The 21,758-nt window shown below is 42.5% G+C and overlaps 1 protein-coding gene across 1 annotated transcript in view; it reads left to right on the top strand.

Annotated features, from left to right (window-relative positions):
• The window catches only part of BCL2L10 (BCL2 like 10), an 88,133-nt gene that overhangs the window by 50,977 nt on the left and 15,398 nt on the right, over nt 1-21,758 (top strand). The window contains 1 exon segment of the mRNA XM_074329183.1: nt 2,418-2,609. Within this exon segment, the coding sequence (XP_074185284.1) occupies nt 2,418-2,540 (123 nt within the window). The 3' untranslated portion in view covers nt 2,541-2,609.

A 21,758-nucleotide genomic window follows, 5' to 3' on the forward strand; every position in this document is an offset into this window, starting at 1 on the left:
CCCAAACACCTAAGGTTGAGTCTTCTTGCCCCACACAATCACCTAATATAGAGATTCCTGGCCTGTGACCATCACATAAGATAGAGCTTCCATGGCCACGACAATCACCTAAGAGAGTTCTGTAGGCCCCAACAATAACCTAAATTTCATTTTCCTGGGTTCCCAAACCACCTAAGATAGTTTCCAGGTATCCACAATCAACAAAAGGCAGAATTTCCAGAAAAGTCAGTATGAATTTTCTCAGCCCAACAATCACCTAAGGTAGAGAAACCACAATCCTAAGGCAGAGTTTCTAGTGCCCCCAAAATAACCTAAGGTGAGAGTTTGCAGGCCCCCACAATCAACTAAGGTAAGCTATCATGGCCCCCACAATTATCTCATGTTGAGTGTCCCAGGGCCCCTCAATCTCCTAAGGGTGAGTTTCATTGTTCCTAATAATTGAATAGGTCAAGTTTCCGTGGCCTCCATAATCACCTGAGTTCAAGTTTCCTGGCCCAGCAATCACCTAGGAAGCGTTTCTTGGCTCCTCACAATAACCTAATGCAGAATTCCCTGGCCCTACAAAATCAGCAGTTTTCTGGATCCCCACAATCACCTAATGAATGGTTTCCTGAACCCTCACAATCACCCAATGTAGATTTTCCTGTGTCCCCACAATCCACTAAGATTGATTTTCCTAGGACCCCTCAATCATAAAGGTTGAGTTTCCTAGGCACCCACAGTCATCTAAGGTAGAGATTCCTGCTCCCCCACCATCATGTAAGGTATAGTGTCTGAGACCCCCCAATCACCTGAGGTCAAGATTCATGGGCCCCCACAATCACCTAAAGTAAACATAACTATGCCTCTACAATCATCTAAGACAGACTATCCTGGCCCCCCGCAATCCACTAGTCTATCCTAGATCCCCACCATCAACTAAGGTCAAGCTAACTGGCCCCCCACAATCACATAAGGAAGAGACTCCTGGCCCACAACAACCACCTAAGTTACTGGTGCCACCACAATCACCTAAGATAGACATTCCTGGGCACCACAATCACCTAAGTTCAGATTTCCTGGGCCTTCACAATCGTAAGTTAGTGTTTCCAGGCCCCATAAGCCTCTAAGAAAGTGTTTTGGGATCACTCCAATCACCTAAGGTAGAGTTTCCTGGTCCCACAGTCACCTATAGTCGAATTACCTTGGCCCCACAATCATCAAGGGTCAATTTTCCTGGACCCTCACAATCACGTAAGGTAGATTATCCTGGCCCCCCATAGTCAACTAAGGTTGGGTTTCTTGAGACTCCACAATCAAGATAGAATTCTTGGGCTCACAATCACATAAGATAAACTCTTGTGCCCCCCACAAATAACTAAGGTCAACTATCCTGGGCCCCCACAATCACCTCGGTAAAATTTCCTGGTACCCCACATTATATAAGGTAGAATTTCCTGAACCCCCTGTGAGATATTTAAAAATATATATTAGTCTCTGCCCCCAGTTTCTGGCATTGAGCTCCTGAAACCCTTGTAATTTCCTAATTGATAAGAGCAATTAGGAGCATCTTTTATTCTAATATTTGGTCTTTGACCCCAGTTCCTGACCCAGGGCTCCTGAAACCCTTGTAACTAACTTCCTGGGTGATAGGACTGTCTTTCGTTCTAATGAAGTGCTCTTCATGGGCTCCTGAATGGAGTCTGGCCACCAGAAAGACCAAGCCTTTACCTGAATGGTTTACAGGAATGGATATTATGTCTGGCTTTGGAACACTTCCCCTACTTGGTATTGTACAACCCAAACCTGTTGATGAAACCCTATTAGAAGCTACAGTTAGGAACATAAGAGTTGATGGAATTATGATAAAAGTTTGTAGGAGAACCGGAATATTTAAACAGGCTTTATGTAAAGTATTTGCACCTCTTTTACCTAATTGCATTATGGAAATGGACACTGTATCTCACTGGGGAATGTTTCCCCACCTAACACTGTAAAACAGAAGGCATGTAAATTACCCCTCAAGCAATATTAATTGGACATGCTAGACAGGAACCAGTAAGATTGTCCAAGCCCACACAGGGTAAAATAGAAGCTGAAATGCTGGAACAAATTCCCTATGTGGAGCCTAGACTGGGGCTTATAGCAAAAGCCTGTGTGTGCCTCCCAGAGACAACTTCGGGACTAGAGAATTTCCTCTTCAGAGGCATTTACTACCTTGTTATCGGTCATTAATTGAAACTACCCTGATAACTAAAGGACATAAAGTGATCTTAAGACCTGAAATATCCATAATGTCTAGGACGATGTCAGAGAAATGCTGTAATAGGGATGGCAGTGCCCAGAAAAGTTCCATAATAAAGTGGAAATGGTTTATCCAGGATCTTGCTGCCTGGGGAATGCAAGGAGATACTCACAGGGAGTCTCGTTTCCCCTAGGATGGACTCTGGAACTGTGTGAGGAGCTGCTGGGCTCTATTGGCTCTTGCACAGTACGCTATAAACAGCTCTCAACGGACCAAGAAGGAGCTGCTTTGTCTGTGGATGGCAGTTCCACAGTGAATGGACAGCCTCCTGTTTGGAATGCTGCTGAGTTAGGACCAGAGAATAGAAAGACACTGACTGAAGAAGGTAAAAACAAATCCACTCAGTGGCTTGATTTGCATGCTGTTTTCCTGGCAGTGATGGGAGATTTGAACAGTGGAAAAAGCCACTCTGGGTTTTTACAGACTCCTGGGCAGTGGCCAATGGCTTGGCCATATGGTCAGGTAGCAGAGCAATGGAAACCTGGCCCGTTACAGGAATGCCCATATCGGGGCACAGCCCTGTGGAAATCACTATGAAAATTTGAGGGTTGCATTAAAGTAGAACATGCCGGTGCCTATCAGAAGAACCCCCTTCCAGGTTCAGGAGGTGGTTGGAATCGACGAGCAGCTATCCCAGTATGCTGGCTTAAGGTGGCCACCGGGGTCCATGAAATGAGTGGACATGGGGGTACTGCAGCAATGCAAAGATGGACTAAATCTAGGCATAGTCCTCTTGTACTCTCTGAGGCACAAAATGCCAATAAGAACTGTTCTGTCTGCCAGCAAAGGAGATAGAGACTACAGATGGGCATCTGGCAGATTCCCTAGTGGGAGGCCCTGATCATAGCTAGCAAGTGAGCCTGACGCTGGTAGCCCTGAGGAGCCACAAGTGGGTCCTAAGTAGAATAGACACTGACTCTGGGCTGGGCTTTGCTTAACCAGTGGTAGAAGCAAATGCTCAATATACTGTAAAAGAACTGGAACAGAAGATATTGCACCAATTTGGAGAGCAAACCATCATTTCTTCAGACCAAGGAACACGCTTTACGCCCAAATTGTCCAACAAAGGGCAGGGAGATATTCTCCTCAGAGTACTAGTTTGATAGAGAATTGGAAAGTCTGAAAGGACGAGAAATAAAGGCACAAAGGTCTGGCTTACCTTCACAAGTGTGTGCTCACACTCAACATGAGTAGACTTAAAGGAATGTCCCCACTGGATAGATTCCTCTATTTTTGGTTTGGATCTGGGGAAAAGGAGGTGTTGATATGACTGTCTTCTTGCCAAGGGAGGAGGATGTTGGTATAATACTTATACTTCTATACTTATTTATAATACTTATATAAGTATTATATACTTATATACTTATATAATGTACTTATACTTATTTATGATAAGTACAAAATATATACTTATTTTATCCCTTTCTTCCCCACATCACCTCAACTTTTTTCTTTTCTCTATCTGATGCAGTGGTCATATGACCAGGGCTACAAGTACAAGGGCTAGAAATAGGGATGATTCTTAAGCAAGAAATTGCAATAGTTTTCAAACATTATGTCTGAATTCCTATGGGCCTGATGGGGCAGGATGTGCCTTCACCCATCTGGAAAATGGAGTTACCAGTGAATGCAGCTGGATTGCCTGGTGGCAAAGATGGCCCCCTAGTTCTGCACCTGTGTGATCTTACTTTTCTGAATGGAAGTGGACTGAGGGGGAGGGACTTGCTAGAGCAGTATTGCTGTCTGCAATCTAGACCAGCACAGTGGACAAACATAATGTCACTTCCACAGGTGAAAAAGGGGGGGGGGGGGGGTATAAATGCCAAGAATGAAAAATAGTAGTTATGGGTAAAGGAATGAAAACTGGGTTGTGTAATAAGGGAAATCCAATATTACATCAACACCAGATGTGTGAAAGGGTGGAGCCATGTGTTTGCTGAGACCACCCCTACATTTGCAATCGGACAAGATTGAATAGAAGCCTACAAACTGGAATGGCCTCTCCCTGGGAGACATTTTTCATAATGACTGCATGGGATTCTCGTCATGTGCCAGGATGTTTTGACTTGTGTATCATTTTGCTATAAGGGGTCTGTCTCCAGAGACCAGGGGGTGGGCTGTGAAATAATAGAAAATATACATTGGTCTCAGCCTCCAGTTCCTGGCAAAGAGCTTTGAAATCCTTGTGAGTTTCTAAGTGGTAAGAGCACTAGGAGCATCTTTTATTCTAATATTTGGTCTTTGTGATATTTTGATTTATATTAAATATGTATTTGGTCTTCATCCCGAATTCTGGCACAGAGAGCTCCCTAAACCCTTGGAGTTTCCTAAGTGCTGAAAGTGATGGAGGTGTCTTTTATTAAGTTAATGAAGTGACTTTTGGAAAGCACCTAAGGATAGGGACTGGTTGTCAGTAGGAGCCAACCATGTGGTTAGAGGATTGGAACTTTCAGTCCCACCCCTTGATTTCCAGGGAAGTTGAATCAATTACTAATGGCCAACGATTTAGTCAATTATGAGTAAGTAATGAAGCCTCCATAAAAACCCAAAAGGACAGCTCATTGGCCTTTTTACAGAGAGCTTCCACATTGGGGAACGATGTGCCATCATCATGCTGGCCCCAAGCTTCACAAGGATAGAAGCTCCTTCATTTGAGACATCTCCCTATGTATTTCTTCTTCTGGCTATTTATTTGTATCCTTCAATATTCTTTGTAATAAATCAGTAATCTAGTAAGTAAATAGGTTTTTTTTTTGTTTGTTTGTTTGTTTGTTTTTGAGTTCTGTGAGCTGTTCTAGCAAATTGATTAAACCCAAGCAGGGCATTGTGGGAACCTAGGATTTGTAGGTGGTAGAAACTTGGGCTGGGGATTAACATCTGAAGTGAAGACCTGGCGTCTTGTGGGACTGAGATCCTTACCCATGGAATCTGATTCTGTCTCCAGGTAAATAGGGTCAGAATTGAGGTGAATTCTCAGACACCCTCCTGATTTCCAAGAATTGCTTATCAGTGTGGGGAAGCGCGCGCGCGCGCGCGCGCACACACACACACACACACACACACACACACACACACAAATTAGGTCCGGGAACCCCTTTTCAGTCTTTGACCCCCATTTCTGACACAGTGTTCCTGAAACTCGTAATTTCCTGGGTGATAGGAGTATTTTTTGTTTTAATGAAATGACTCTGTGTTGGCTACTGGATGAGAGCTGGTCACTGGAAAGACCAAGCTTAGAATTTTCAACCCCTCCCCATTCTCTCGAGAAAGGAGAAGGGCTGAAAACAAAATTAATGATCCATCATGCCTATGTGATGTAGCCTCCCTAAAATTCTAAAAGTGCAGGGTTTGGAATGCTTCTGGGTTGGGTGAATACATAGAGGTGCTGGGCGAGTGGCACCTCCATAGAGGGCGTGGAAGTTCAGCTCCCCTTCCCACATACCTTGCCCTACACATCTTTCCTACTGGATGTTCATCTGTATCCTTTATCATAGCCTTTAATGAACCGAAGTAAGTGTTTTCCTGAGTATGGGAGCCACTCTAGCAAATTAAACCCAAAAAGGGGGTTATTGGAACCTGTGATCTATAGCTGGTTGTCAGAAGTATAGGTGATAACCTGGGTTTGCAATTGGCATCTTAAGTGGGGGGTGGGTGACACAGTCTTGTGGAACTAAGCCCTTAACCTGAGAGATCTGACACTATCACTGGGAAGACAATGTCAGAATTGAATTAAATTCTAGGACACCCAACTGATGTTGCACAGAATTGCTTGGTATGGAGAAAACCTCCACACATTTGTAGACCAGAAGAGTCAGAAGTGAAATGTGCTGTGTGAGAAGTAAAGGAGACACACAGGTAAGAAAGACATAGTAAGGAAGAACTGGGTTTTAGGAAGGGAAAAAAATGTGTTTTTTTCCAGCACAGATTTCCCCTACTGTTTGAAAATAGAGCCTTCCTTTGAAACCTTTCAAAAACCAAAATGACATAAAGCCAAAAAGCAATTACTTTAGGACACATCTTACTAACGATGCACAAAATAAATCAAGAGAAAGTAGATGCTCACAGACAGTTCAAAGCTCTGGCTGCTTGATGCTGAGTGTGGTTCCAAGGGAAGGAGCCTGGTGGTGTCACTCTCACTGCTTAGGGTACATACCGCCTCTACAACAGCTCACTGCAAAACAAACACTGAATGCTATTATCACTTTTTGCCCTTTTTTTGTAAAAGCAAAATCCTTTTCAGATTTCTTTCAGTTAGCAAAACCAGGCACTAATGTAGGTCTTTCATAAAAGTCAATTAATGTCGGGATGTAAAGAACAGCATAGGGAATATAATCAATGGTATTGCAATAGCTGTGTATGGTGTTAGAGGAGTAGTAGACTTGGCGGGGGGTTATCACTTTGTGAGGGGTGTAAATGTCTAATTATTATGTTGTTTTGTACACCTGAAACTAATATAAAATAATAAAAATTTTTAAAAAGTAAAGTGATGTAAGCAAACTTCAATAATGGGGTACCTGTATACTCCTACAGGACCTAAAGTAGAATTTCTTGCCCTCTACAGTCAACTAAGATAGGCTATCCTGGCCCCAACAATCATAAGAGGTCCACATTCCTCTTATGGATATTATCCACCCCCCAATCACCAAAAGCAGAGCTTCCAGGCTCTACAATCTCCTAAGGTTGAGATTCATGGTTCCCAACAATCATCTAAAGTGAAGTTTCTTGGACCCCCACAATCACCTAAGGTAGAGTATCAGAAGAAACCACAGTCACCTAAGGTCAAGTTCACGGAACCTGACATTCACATAAGGTAGAGTTTCCTGGACCCCCAAAAAATACCTACAGTAGAGTTCTTGGCCCACCATAATCACCTAGGTAGATTATCCTGGATCCCACATTCACCTAAGACCAAGTTTCCCTGGCACACAATCACTTAAGGTCATGTTTCCTGGGTCCACAGTCACCAGAGGTTGAGGATCCTGGGCTACCCAAATCAACTAGGGTTGAGTTTATTATCCCACTACAATCACCAAGGTAGAAATTATTGGCCCCCCATTATCACCTAAAGTTGAGTTAGGTAATAATGAGCTCAAGTTCCTAAGCTCCCACCATCACCTAAGGTTGAGTTTACTGGACCCACAATCAACAAAGGTAGAGTTTCCTGGTCCCCCTAAAATCGCCAATGTAGAGATTTCTGGGCCCACAATTACCTAAGATAGACTTTTGAGGGTCCACAATCACCTAAGGTTGAATACGCTGGCCCTCAGCAATCACGTAAGATAGATATTTCTTGTCCCCCCCAATCACCTAAGATAGAGTCTCTGGGACCCTAAGATAGGTGATTAGGGGGGACAAGAAATCAGCTTAGAGTTTTCTGGGCTCACAATCACCTAAGACAGACTTTCATGGGCCCACAGTAACTTTAGGTAGACTTCCTTAGACCCATAATCACCTAAGTTAGAGTTTCCCAGACCCACAGTCACCAAGAGTCAAGTTTCATGTGCCCCAACAATTGCCTAAGTTCATTGCCTGGGTCCCATAATCACCTAATATAGAGTTTCTTTCATTCCCACAATCACCTAATGTAGAATTTTTTGAGCCCACAATCAGCTATGATAGAGTTTCCTGAGCCCACAATCAGCTATGGTAGGGTTTCCTGGGCACCCACAATTTTCTAAGGTTTATTTCCTAAGACCCCACAATCACCTATGGTCAAGTTTCCTGGGTCTCCACAAGCACATAAAGTAGAATTTCTTGTCCATCAATGATCTCCTAATGTAGAGTTGCCTGGTTCCCCACAATCATCTAAGGTAGAGTCTTCTGGGCTCCCTCAAGTTTCCTGGACCCACAAATACCTAAGGTTGAGTCTTCTGGGCCCCAAATCACGTACAGTCAAGTGTTCTGAGCCCACAATCACCTTAGGTAGAGTTTTCTGGGCCCCCACAATCACCTAAGCTAAAGCACTTGCCCCCACCAAGCATATAAGGTAGACTTACCTGGCACCCATTCAGCTAAGCAAGACTTTACTCAGTCCCCACAATCACCTAAGGTCAAATCTCCCCCTCCCAATCACCTAGGGTTGCAATTCATGGGTCCTCACAATCCCCTAAGCTAGAGTTTTCTTGGCCCCCACGGAGACCTAAGAAAGAAATCCCTAAGTCCCCCACAATCACCAAATTTGACTCTTCTTAAACCCTAGAACAACCTATGGTAGAGTTTCTTGGGCCCCCTCAATTATCTAATGTAGGGATTCCTGGACCCCACCCCCACCCCACATTCACCTAAGGTAGAGTTTCCAGGGCCCCCATAATCACCTAAGATAGAGCTTCCTGTACCCACAATTATCTTTGGTAGAGTTCCTCCTACCCCCCATTGTCACCTAACATAGACTTTCCCAGGTACACAGTCACCTAAAATGGAGTTTCCTGGGCCCACAATCATCTAAGGTAGAGATTCCTGGGACCACAATCACCTTAGGTAGAGTGCATTGGCCCCCCACCTACCGTATGTAAAATGTCCTAGGATCCTACAATCATCTGGAGTCCCTGGGACCCACAAGCACACAAGGTAGACTTACCTGGGTCTCCAAATTAGCTAAGCTAGTTTCCTGGTCCCAAAAAATCACATCAACTAGAGTTTCCTGGACCCACAATTACCTAAGTCAAAATTCATGGGCCCCCACAATCTCCTAAGGTCGAGCACCCTAGGTCCCCATATCTCCCAAGGTAGAGGGTCCTGGACCCCAACAGTCATCTAGGTGTAGTTTCCTGGGCGCATAGTCACCTAACATAGCATTTCCTGGGCTTACACCTACCTAATTTAGAATTCCCTAGGCCCTCACCAATACCTAAAGTAGACTATCCTGGCCCAAACAATCATCTAAGGTAGGTTCCCTAAGCACCCACGATTACCTAAGATAAGAGTCCCTGACCATACAATCACCTTAAGTATACTATCCTGTCCCCCAACAGTCAACTAATATAGAATCCCTGGGCCCCCACCATCACAAAAGTTAGAGTTTCCTTGGCCTCACAATCAACTAAAGTAGATTCCTGCACCCCCACAATCTCCTAATATAGTTTCCAGGGTCCAACAACCACCTAAAGTTGAATATCCTGGGCCACCACAATTACTTAAGGTAGAGTTTCCAGGGCCTCCACAATCTCCTAAGATCAAGATTCATGTGTCCTGGGGCAGCTGGTTGGATCAGTGGTTAGAGCGCAGTGCTCATAACACCAAGGTTGCTGGTTCGATTCCTACGTGGGCCAGTGAGCTGCACCCTCCACAACTAGATTGGAAACAATTACTTGACTTGGAGCTGATGGGTCCTGGAAAAACTGTTCCCCAATATTCCCACCCCCCAAAAAAGATTCATGTGTCCTCACAATCTCCTTGGGTGGGGTTTCCTGTGCCCCCAAATCACCTTAAATGGAGAATCCTGGGCCCCACAATCACCTAAGCTAGAGTTTCCTGGTCCTCCACAAGCACACAAAGTAGATTTTCCTGGGCTACCACACCAGCTAAGCTAGAGTTTCCTGGGCCCCTACAAACACCTAAGGTAGTTCCCTGGGCCCACCTTCTACCACCTCCCACCTCTGACCTTAAGTAGGGTTTCTTTGGCCCCACAATCACCAAAGGTAAGAGTTCCTACTAGGAAATGGGCTCAGACTTGGCTGGAGCCGGCACATCAGTTCATCGAGATTAGAAGCTGTCACATATCTCCACTTGGAGAAGCTTTGAACCAAGCCCAGGGCCTCTCACCTCCCCTGACGTTCTGATGTGGTTGGTCTACATGCCAGCTACATCATTCCCAGGTGATTCTAAAAGGCAGCCAGAATTAAGAAATACTGATCTATACCCTCATTAATAACTATTAATTAACCTCCAAGAGCCACCAAACATGGAAAGAAAACTAACTATGTGGGAGAAGTAACACACTCTGCAGAGGCCAAGGAAGCAGCAGCAAAGAAGAAACTAGAATAAAACTTTAAAGTAGGCAGTAATACCTCAGATTTGGAAGGATCTATAGCCATTTAAAATCTTTGTGTGATAAAAGTTCTTGGAAATGAAAAATATTACTGAAATTTGCTGGGTATTACTGCTATAACTTTTTGAAAGGTTAACTTTTAAGGTTTATTCTTCCACTGTTTTTTGCAATTTTTAGATAAAATTCACCATTTTAAGTATTTTTAAAATATACATTTCAGTGGTTTTTAGCATATTTAAAATGTGCTACCATCACTATTTTCTAATTCCCAACATTTCCATCACCTGAAGAGGAAACCATTAGGCAGTCACTTCCAATTCTCCCTCCCCCAGTCCCTAGCAACCATTAATCTGCTTTCTGTCTCTATGAATTTCTTTTCTGGACATTTCATATAAATGGAAGCAAACAAGTGGCTTTTTGTGTCTGGCTTCTTTCACTTAGCACAATGTTTCAAGGTTTATCCATGTTGTAGCACATATAGTACTTCATTCCTTTTTATAGCTAATACTGCTGTATATGGATAGACCACACATTGTTGAGCCTTTCGTCTGTTGATGGACATTTGGGTTGTTTGCACTTTGTGGATATTAGGAATAATGCTTCCATGTACGTTCTTTTACAAGGTGTTGGTGTGAACATATATTTTTGGTTCTCTTGGGTATACCGTATTTCCCCGAAAATAAGACTGGGTCTTATATTAATTTTTGCTCCAAAAGACGCGTTAGGGCTTATGTTCAGGGGATGTCATCCTGAAAAATCATGCTAGGGCTTCTTTTCCAGGTAGGTCTTATTTTCGGGGAAACACAGTATTCCTAGGAGCTGAATTACTGGGTCATACGGTAGTTCTATGTTTAACATTTTGAGGAACTACAGACTCTTTACAACAGTGGTTGTTAGTTCACCTTCCCACCAGCAACTTATGAGGTTCCAACTTCTGCTTTTAAATCTCAGGGTCGGCAATCAGTCGCTGTCATCTTCCCTTTATCCCACACGGAGCAAAGATGCTTCTGTTAACCCACAACTCTCAGCCACTTCTCCCCAAGGCCTCCACCCTGATTTGTCTGCCATTCAGCTGCTGTTACAAGTTCTGCTCAAGGAGCTAACAAAGTGTGTCATTTCTCAGCCATACCTCTTCTTCTTGAAATTCAAAGGCATTGAGAATGTGGGTGACCACAGTTTATAAAAACCCTGCGACGGCACTAGGCCCCTATTTGGTTGGGGATGCACTTGAGGATATGCTTATGACTTACCGGCTGCAACTCTCTAAGTTTGAGCGCCAGTTCAATGAGGCATCTCCAATCCGAACATCCAGACCAGGACGTCCTCTGCGGTATGGACATCACAGAACCGCTCTTTAGTGTCCTTCTGGACCTCCCACTGAGGCCCACAGCTTTGTAAAGTAGCCACTCAGAGCGCTGCTCATCACAACGCTTTCCGCCCCTCCCTCACACAGGTGTGCTCTCACCACAGGGCAAACCTCTTCCCAATCTGCTGGCCCGGAGTACCTTGGCCCCAGCTGGGAAGCCATTTACCTCCCACTATTTGTTGAGATAGCCATGCACATGAGGCCAGAGTTATGTGGTAACGCTGGGGCACTCTGGGCCCCACAGGGCCCCCATGTTTTTCTCAAGATGAGAGGCAGCAGAGATGAGCTGGGAAGGGAGAGTTGAATAAAGGAGGAAAGAGAAACCACCACTGTTACCTCCACCTTCTACCACCTCCCAGCAGCCCTCCTGGCATTTTTCCAGAGTCCCTTCTGCCCTGTGGATGTTTAACCCAGTCCTGTCCTGGCATGAGCCTTCTACTTTGAATTCTGACTCATTGTAACTACCTGAAGTCCTCCATACAAACACCTCAGTGGTGATACTAATATGCACAAAGCCCTTAGGACACTGCTAGCTTATCTCCATTCCTGATCCCAGGGCCAGCTGCAGAGAGATCTAGCAACTTCTAGGAAGAAGTAAGGGAGTTTATGTTTCAGGGAGGTGGGACTCTCCAATTTGCTTACAAGTTAGTTTCCATCCTATGCGTCAGATAAGGGCACCCGATAAATGCTGAAACTACATCCTAAGAGTTGGGACTCAATGAAACTATTACCCTTGACTTGGATTATAGTAATACGTAGTGACCTTGATTTCCTGGTACAGCCCTGGATGTCCTGGCATGGTCTTGCCTCCTAGTGTTGTCTGCATTTGATTTATGAAGAATGCCAACTGGGGAGGATGTTTCTGTTGACCTAATTCTTGTCCATAAAATGTGTTTTTATTTAGGTTGGTGCAAAAGTAGTTGTGGTTTTTGCAATTATTTTTAACCTTTTAAACCGCAATTACTTTTGCACCAACCTAATAAAAATAGGGTGCAGACATGATGAATCAGGAAGTCATCCTGCCTCCAAGACTAATAAAAGATGGTCTGTCAGCCCAAAGAGAAGTACAGATTTGTCAAGCGGTTCACACCTATCCTCTGCTAAAAATAACCATTTCAAAGGCTTAATTTTATGTTTGTCTTTTTAGGGGTCACTAGCTAACTTTTACTCTGATCACCTGATAAAGAGAATATCTTCCAGCATTTTGTTTTCAGGAGGAGTTGAAACTGGAAATAGAAAGGATAAAGTAAATAAATCTGTGATCTGCACCCTGGAACCCTTATGCTGTGTTGAGACCATGGAGGCCACTGCTCTCCTGACCTTAAGACTGTAGTGACACTGACCTTCACTTCTGCATACAACCTAATACCCTGGTCCGGTCCTGCCTTCATGCTGGGTATGCATGTCAGCCTCCACTTGTATCTTCCATGTTGCCTCCTCCTTCTGGAAGTGGAGCCAAACTCTTCATGAGATTCTGTGCCACTGGTTAAGTATCCTATGAGCTGCATTTAAAGAAAATAGGGTACATTTTAAAATATGTTCCTCAGGTTGTCATTAGACCATGGATCTCAATCTCGATACACACTACAACCACCTGAAGTACTTTTTTTTTAAAGAATTTATTCGGGAAGGGGAACAGGACTTTATTGGGGAACAGTGTGTACTTCCAGGACTTTTTTCCAAGTCAAGTTGTTGTCCTTTCAGTCTTAGTTGTGGAGGGCACAGCTCAGCTCCAGGTCCAGTTGCCGTTGCTAGTTGCAGGGGACGCAGCCCACCATCCCTTGCGATGAGTCGAACCGGCAACCTTGTGTGTGAGAGCCCGCACTCCAACCAACTGAGCCATCCGGGAGGCAGCTCAGCTCTAGGTGCTGTGTTCAATCTTAGTTGCAGGGGGCAGAGCCCACCATCCCTTGCGGGACTCGAGGAATTGAACTGGCAACCTTTTGGTTGAGAGCCCACTGGCCCATGTGGGAATTGAACCAGCAGCCTTAGGAGTTAGGAGCACGGAGCTCTAACCACCTGAGCCACTGGGCCGGCCCCTGAAGTACTTTTAAATCTAGGGATGTCTCTGCTGGCTCTGAAGATTTGACTTGATTGGCTTAAGTAGGACATGGCTTGAGCAGGTTCTAAAAGTTCCACAAGTGATTCTCAGGTACAACCAGAGCTGTACAGCCAGGACTGAGAACCACTGCATTAAATGGGTACCTAATAGTTAACCTTTCATGATAATACAGTTCATTTGAGGTCGACCAAGTTAATTGACCCAGTTTAGATTTCAATTAAACCTGAAGATACTTAAAATAAGATGTCCACTTGAATTAGGTACGTGTCAACTTTCTTTTTCTTTTCTGACTTTTTTTTGAAGTTATACACCCCATAATTTAATAAAGAGTCCAGTAGTTCAATAAGGTCTGTTAGGAAAAACAACAGTTCCTGGTTTGGTCCCTCTCCTCCCATTTCCCAACCCCAGAAACAACTTCAACTCTTTTAATTGATTCTTTTAGTATTCGCCTCTATATCTTTAAATAGAATGCTTGGATTACTATTTCTTTTTTTTCTTTTTTTTTTAATTTTTTTTTATTGAGGAACATTGGAGAACAGTGTGTTTCTCCAGGGCCCATCAGCTCCAAGTTGTGGTCCTTCAATCTAGTTGTGGAGGGAGCAGCTCAGCTCCAAGTCCAATTGCCGTTTTCAGTCTTTAGTTGCAGGGGGCACAGCCCACCATCCCATGAGGGAATGGAACCAGCACCCTTGTTACTGAGAGCTCACGCTCTAACCAACTGAGCCATCCTGCCACCCCTCCAGAAGCTCAGCTGCAGCTCATTGTCTTCAATCCAGTGGTAGAGGGCACAGCTCTGGCCCATGTGGAAATCCAACTGGCAACCCTGTTGTTCAGAGCTCGCGCTCTAACCACCTGAGCCATCCAGCCGCCCCTGGATTACTATTTCTTGATTTTCAGTTTGGAATATTATCTATTGTCTTCACATCATGATAGGTGAAGATGTATTTCTTTCATCCCCCATCTGCCACACTCAGATTTGTCCCCCTCCCCAACCCAATATAGGTATATCATAATTTTGCTTAAATCAATCATCATTTTTTACATTATTATGATTTTATACACCACCCAGAGCTGAGTAATGTAACAAACTACGATTGCTTCTCCTTCCTTGTACATTTTTACCTCAACTTAATAATTGCCTTAATTTTCCACCTGATTAGTTTTTATTAGCTTTCTGTGAACTTTTCAGTATTCTATCCTTGAATTCTCCACCCGTTGTTTAAATCTCTTCTCAAGACATTTAGTCACATCAAGTATTTTATAAATTTCATCTTCCTGAAGAACTGTCTCCCAGAGCCTTCTGACCTGCTTAAATCGGGGCTGGTTGTCCTCCGTGCGTGATCTTCCACAGCTGTCATCCTCCAATATCCTTTCAGTATCATCATCTTGGGATTCCCTTTGCTTTTCTCCCTTGTTGGATCTCCTGTTTCTGTACCCCTACCTTTTTCTCTTTCTTGGTTTATTCCCACATTTTGCTGAAATGAAAGAGTATGTAAAACCCCCACACACAAAACCACATTTTCTCTTCACAAGCTTAGAGAATTCTAGTATTTGAACAGTAAGGGGTGGCATTTGTTAAAGCAGCAAGAGACGAAAAGGTCTGTCAGGGGAACACTTAGTTTTATCTAAAATACACGCAAATCCAGTTTTGCTTCTTGTCTGCTGCATATTTTGAACCAAAATAATAATTACCCTATAATCCATGTTCCCAAGGTGATGGAATCAGCATTTTAACAGGAAGAAAATAATGGCATAAAAAATAAAGCTCATTTCATTCTGAGAACAAGACATTGAAGCTTTCTAGAAACAAATGCATTTCAGCATGATTGTAATTATATGTTTCCATCACCCAAAAAAATCAAGCAGCTAAAGCAAGAGTAAATTTGATTTAAAAGACATATATTAAGCACCAATAGCACATCCAGAAAATTCCCACTTTGGCTATGAAATTGTTTTCCTGCTGCAGAGTCAGGCAGGGTCAGATTAAGGGGGGCCATCGTCCACCTCAGGATCTTGTGTACCTTTAGGAGCTGGTGTCTCCCCTGCTGGGGACAGACCAGCTATTCAGTGGGAGAAGATTACTATTTCTCAGAAATCAGTTTTCAGGAGAGAGAAGTTGCGTTTACTGTGCTTTGACAGCTCTAACCATAGTCTTTACGGCAGGTGTTTATATCTTTAAAGCTGCTTTCCAGTAACTGTAAGCAGCCCTCAGGGTTGGCAATTTTCCTAGGCGGCCTGTGACCACAGAGACCCTTCTGCTGAGGCCCAGGGCCTGCTCCACCAGAAGATGGAAGATGGAGGGTGGGCTGGGTAAAAGAAGGAGCCAAAAGATAGCAAGTGACATTGTAGAGAGGGAGGGAGAGGGTACCTTGTGGGCTGAGAGCAATTGTGTGCCCAAGTGCAGGTTGAGCCACAGGGGCCAGGCATCTACCCGCCCTGAGGAGGGCATTCAGAGATAGCCCTGCTCTCCGTTGGTGTCCCAACACGACCTACGCATGGGCACTGAAGAGAAGAGAAGAGGTTGCCAAACAGTAATTAGTACTCCTGGCTCCTCTTTTCATCAGGGGTCATTTAACTCACACTAGGCTGTTGCTTCAAGGGGTCCCCCTTGTGGTGAGGTGGAGCTATGACTTGTCCCCGGGAGCCCTGGACGAGCCGAGGCCGGAAGGTTGCCTTTGTCCCTAGACTCACAGAATTGGTCTTCTGGGGACCCAGGGTGCTGGGTTTGCCTCCTTTCTGGTCCAAGAGAAGAGAAGAAGGGCGCACAGAGGCGCGTGCACCCCATGATTGCCAGTGTGGTTCCTCTGGCTTATTTTCTTTTGAATAGAATTGATTTTATCTCTCATCCATAGCTCTTTACCTCGTGAAGATAGATTTTTCAATTACTTACTCGTTTAACACTAGGTACAATTAGGTCCCTGCAATTATTTTATGACTTGGTCTTTTTAGACTCAAGGTCAACTCCTAGTCTAAATAACAACTTGCTTTTAAAATGTATTTTAAATAATATTAGGATGTACAAATAATTGATAATACTTCAATTCCACGTAGGTATTTTAAATTAAAATTATGATTTCACAACTCCTACCGAAGGGAACAGAAATTGGCACAGCCACTTTTTATTTTATTATTTTTATATTTTTATTGACAACTTCAAAAATACAAAATTAAAGGAAATGATGTAATGAATCCCTACATACTCAATATCCAGCCTTAACAATTCTCAACCAACAGCCAATCGTGTTTCATCTATACCCTTCCTACACCCTAACTCTTCTTATAATCTGGTCTCAGGCTCTCCATGCAGGCTCCCAAGTTCTTCTACATGAGCATAGCAGTCTCCAAGTGGTCCTGCTTTCTGCAATGACAAGGTGTTCCAGATTCAGTCGATACCTTTGCTGGCCCAATGGAATCAGCCATCTCCGTTAAATAAGAAATCGTATTTAGAGACCACTAACTGGGTTCTTGGAGCACTATTGCTCCTGAGCTAGGCACTGTTTCTAGGTTGCAATGCCCATTTTGGGGTTCTTTTCAAGCTTTAGTAGACATTTGGACTCACGACTACAATAAGCCACTTGGCCTTGACTTCATTTAGAATGACAATATAAGGACAGGAAACATAGCACAAGGCGGTCAGGCATTTCTCTAGGCAGCCCCTACCACCATTGGGTTGCCAGATAAAACACAGGGTGCCCAATTAAACTCCTTGTTTCAGACAAAAAATGAATAAAAGCTTCATATCCCAGTTAGGAAACAATGTCTCTAGTAGCAATTTTATTGGACTAGCTTGCTTCCATGTCCCCTCCAGGGACATGTCCAGTTCCAAGAGTCATAGTTCTCAGGGAACTCCAAAGCCACAGCTTCCCCCCATGTCTTTCTAATTTATTCACTGTCCTCACTGTCCAGATGTGGTGATATTTATCACAACAAGCAATATTGCCTAGTAACACAGCTGACATTCCACCTTTATCAGATTTCCAGGAGAACAGAGCTAAAAAGTAAACTCCACAGAGAATGAGAAATGATATTTTTTTAGCCCTTTTCTTATATAGGCCTTTTCAGTGCTCAGAGCTAAGACAACATATAGAGATGACAGATGATAGTACAAAGAAAAACCTCCATTTTCCACCTACGTAGGGAAAAACCCAGTTCTTCCCTAACTGTGTCCTTCTTTCCTGTGTGTCTCCTTTACTACTCAGACAAAACACTTCACTTCTGACATTTCTGGTCACCAAATGCATGAAGGCTTTTCCCCCCACCAAGTAAATTCTCTGTGACACCAGCTGGGTGTCCTACAGTTTAACTCAATTCTGACACTATCTACCTGGAGACAACCTCCGATCCCACATGATAAGGGCTCAGTCCCACAAGACTGCCACCATCACCAACCCCCATACACACACTTCGGATGCGAATCAGAAGCCCAAGCTGTCACCTGTGCTTCTCACTAACTGGCTATAGATGGAGTTTCCAATGACCCCCTCCTTGGGTTCAATTAATTTGCTAAAGCCACTCACAGAACTCAAAAACATTTTACTTACCAGATCACCAGTTTATTATAAAAGGATATGACTTCAGAACAGCCAGGTGGAAGAGACACATAGGACAAGGTATGGGGAAGGGGCGTGGAGCTTCCATGCCCTCTTAAGGTGTGCTATTCTCCCCAAATCTCCATGTGTTCACTGACCCGGAAGCTCTCCAAACCCTGTTCCTTTGAGTTTTTATGGAGTCCATTACATTAGCCATTGGCAATTGATTTAACTGCCAGCCCCTCGTCCCCTCACAGAGGTCACAGGGTGGGACTGGAAGTTCTAATCCTCTCATCACATGGTTGGCTCTCCTGGCAAGCAAGCCCCTATCCTGAGGTGGGTCCAAAAGTCACCTCATCAACAAGACACCTTTATCATTCTTACCACATATATATTTCCTATTACAAATCACAGTAGCATAGATAGATTGGTAGAGATAGATGATAGAGAGAGACAGATGATTCATAGAGATTGATAGCTATGGATAAATAAAATACATTAGGAGTTCATATTGATACTTCCATTTCCAATACAGGATTATAAGGTTTTTACTTAACTTTGTTGCTCTTCACCTCCACTTTTTTTCTCCCATGGTGAAAATCCCAGTTCTTATCACACATTCGTTTACTTTTCCCACACTATATATCCAGCAGTCTTGAGATAAGAATACCAATGCTATCACTAACGATATAATTACTGAGAACAGTTTAGGATATTTTTGCAGTTCTTTTTGTCCTTAGGGATGTATACAATAAAATCACTGTTTTAAAGTCACTAGCAGAAGTTCTTCTTTAGATAGTTAGTGATAAAGAACTATAACTTGATACAAAGTTCATGCTGCTTTTAATTGTTTAGGAATTTTTAATTTGCTTTACAATTATACAAACATTTTCATGGTTCCAAAGCCAACTCTACAAATAAAGTCTGTTCAGAGAATTTTAGCTTCCGTCTCTTTAACCCTATTCCCTCTCTTTCCCCATAGATAACAATTTATTTTTATTTTATGGTTTACCCTTTCTTTGTGTTGTTTTTACTATAGTTTTAGTCCTCATCTTATGAAAACAGTAGCACATTATACACTTCTCTAGAGGAGAGCAGAGCAAAGGCTGGGAAGGCCATGAGAACATCGCCCAGGGAAGCTGAGGCGGGAGCTGTGACAACCTCACAGGGCACTTCTCATCTAGATGCATGTTCCTTCCCTTATTCAAACTGATGGAGTCAATGAAGTGGGGACTGAACTGGAGCTCCATTCCTGGTCCGCAAGCCACTGGGATTGTCCCCTCAGAAGCACAAGGCCAGCAAAGAAAATATGTAAGTGACATGGGCCAGGGAATAACTCATCTAAAAGTGGCAGTTCCCACTGACTTTGGCCAGGTTCCAGAAATGCCTACATCCTCTGACTTTTTCTTCAAGAGAAGTTGGAAATCTGGATTTTTATGTAAAATGTTCTAATTGATTTCCAAGTTTGGCAAACATGTTTGGGAGTTGTATTCAAATCTCCCTGTAAAAACAGAGAAAATTCAGGGACCTGACCCAATTGAGGATTTGACTCAGGAAAATCCATGAGGTGTGTCCAGGCTCATGGCCCCTCCTGCAACCAGAGCCACACCCGTGGCTTCAGAAGCCATATTCTCCCACCATCCAGTCACCAAAACTCAAGGGAACATTCCTAGAGCTAGAATAGAACCCGACATTACTTCACCTTTGCTTCCTTAAAAACAGAGAGAATAAAGTCACTGCCAGTGACCAGGAGCTGTAATCTGCAAAGTGCAGTGCAAATGGGAAGTGTCAGTAAATCTGGACATGTTCAAAAATATGCATTAAATTAACTGAATTGAATCATCTCCTTGGAATTTTATTAAAATTTTGGGAAGTGGTAAGTAGCTAAAAAATTTTTTTGAAAGATGAGGAGAAACTTGAAAATACAAACATTAAAATTATTATTTTAATACAAAAATTAAAATTGAATATTATAATAATCAAAACAATATAGTATTAATGCTGCAACAAACTGGCAAATCAATTGCTATCCCAAGAATAAATCCAAATATATTTAAATACTTTATAAATGATGATAAAATAATCAGAAATCAACCAGAAAGACAATTATTTAGTAAGTACCACTGGAAACTTGATCATCTGGGGAGAAAATCAACTGAGAAATCCACCTTACACTATATACCAAGACTAACTTAAGAACTAAATATAAATATTAGGACCACACAAAAACCTTTCCCTGTGTTCAGAACAATTTCCTAAGCATAAAATCAATGAAATGTATATCAAATTAAACAAAAAATGCCAATAGAGCTAAGTACAAAAAGAACTTTTTAACTCCCAGAGTTTTAAAGTTATAATTAAATTAAAAGTTAAACAACAATCAGGCAAAATATGAGTGACAAATATAGCAAAAGGTAATACCTAAAGATATAAACATTAATATTAAATACAAAAAGCTCATATGGTTCAATAAGAAAACAAATCCCTAAAAAATAAGGCAAATATATAAATTGACATATCACAGGAGGAAAAAAACAAATGGCCAATACCTGTGACAATTTTTATAACTTCTTTAAAAATCAGACACATGGAAATTAAAATGAAAAATAATTTTTTTGCCTGGAAATTAGCCAAGATTAAAAAGAGGATATATTCAATGCCAGCAAAACTTGGGTGAGACTGGGTATCTATTATATCATACAAGCATTGTGGAAATCAACTTTGTATTGGCCAGTATGAAAACTTTAAATATTACTACCATACAACCCAGAAATTGACCATCTAGTAATGTACTCTAAGAAAATAAGAGAAATATGAACAGAGATTTAAGTACAAACAGGTCTATCAAATATTATGTATCATGATGGAAAATTATAATCATCCTAAATGACATACAATAGGGAAATGGTTAAATACATCATGATATAATCATAAAATGGAATATTATAGTTTTGATTATTATGTATGTTTACAAATAGTTTTTAGTAATGAAAAATGGAAGATAAGTAATCTTAAGTCATCCTTCCACAAAGAGTTATGTAACACCTACTATACACTTGGTACTGCTCTAGGCATTTGGGATACACACATCATTGAACAAAACTGACAAGATCTGCCTTCTTGGACCTTACATTGAGAGTGTGAGAGAGAGACACACGATAAACAATAAACACAAGAAATAAGAAAATTGTATAATAAGTCAAAGGTGATGCGTTGAAGAAAACAAAACGAGAGCAGGATAGGGGAGCTGGAAGTGCCGAGGGGTGGGGTGAGGGTAGGTTGCAGGGCTAAGGGGCTCTCAGACTTTAAGGCATAGGGCTGAGCCACACTGCGGCTAAGAGGTGCAATTCATCTACGTACAAAAATATATCTATGACCTCACCTGTTAAATTCTGTTTCATATGTAGCCTTATGTAGATTCTTTACATAGCTCATATATGTTCATAGAAAAAAATACACCAAAATAACAACAGTGACCGTGGAAGGTGAGATTGTGGTGATTTTTTATTTTATCTTTTTTTATAGTTTGC

The sequence above is a fragment of the Rhinolophus sinicus genome, linkage group LG03 (assembly GCF_036562045.2).
Source record: "Rhinolophus sinicus isolate RSC01 linkage group LG03, ASM3656204v1, whole genome shotgun sequence".
In the NCBI taxonomy this organism is placed as follows: domain Eukaryota; kingdom Metazoa; phylum Chordata; class Mammalia; order Chiroptera; family Rhinolophidae; genus Rhinolophus; species Rhinolophus sinicus.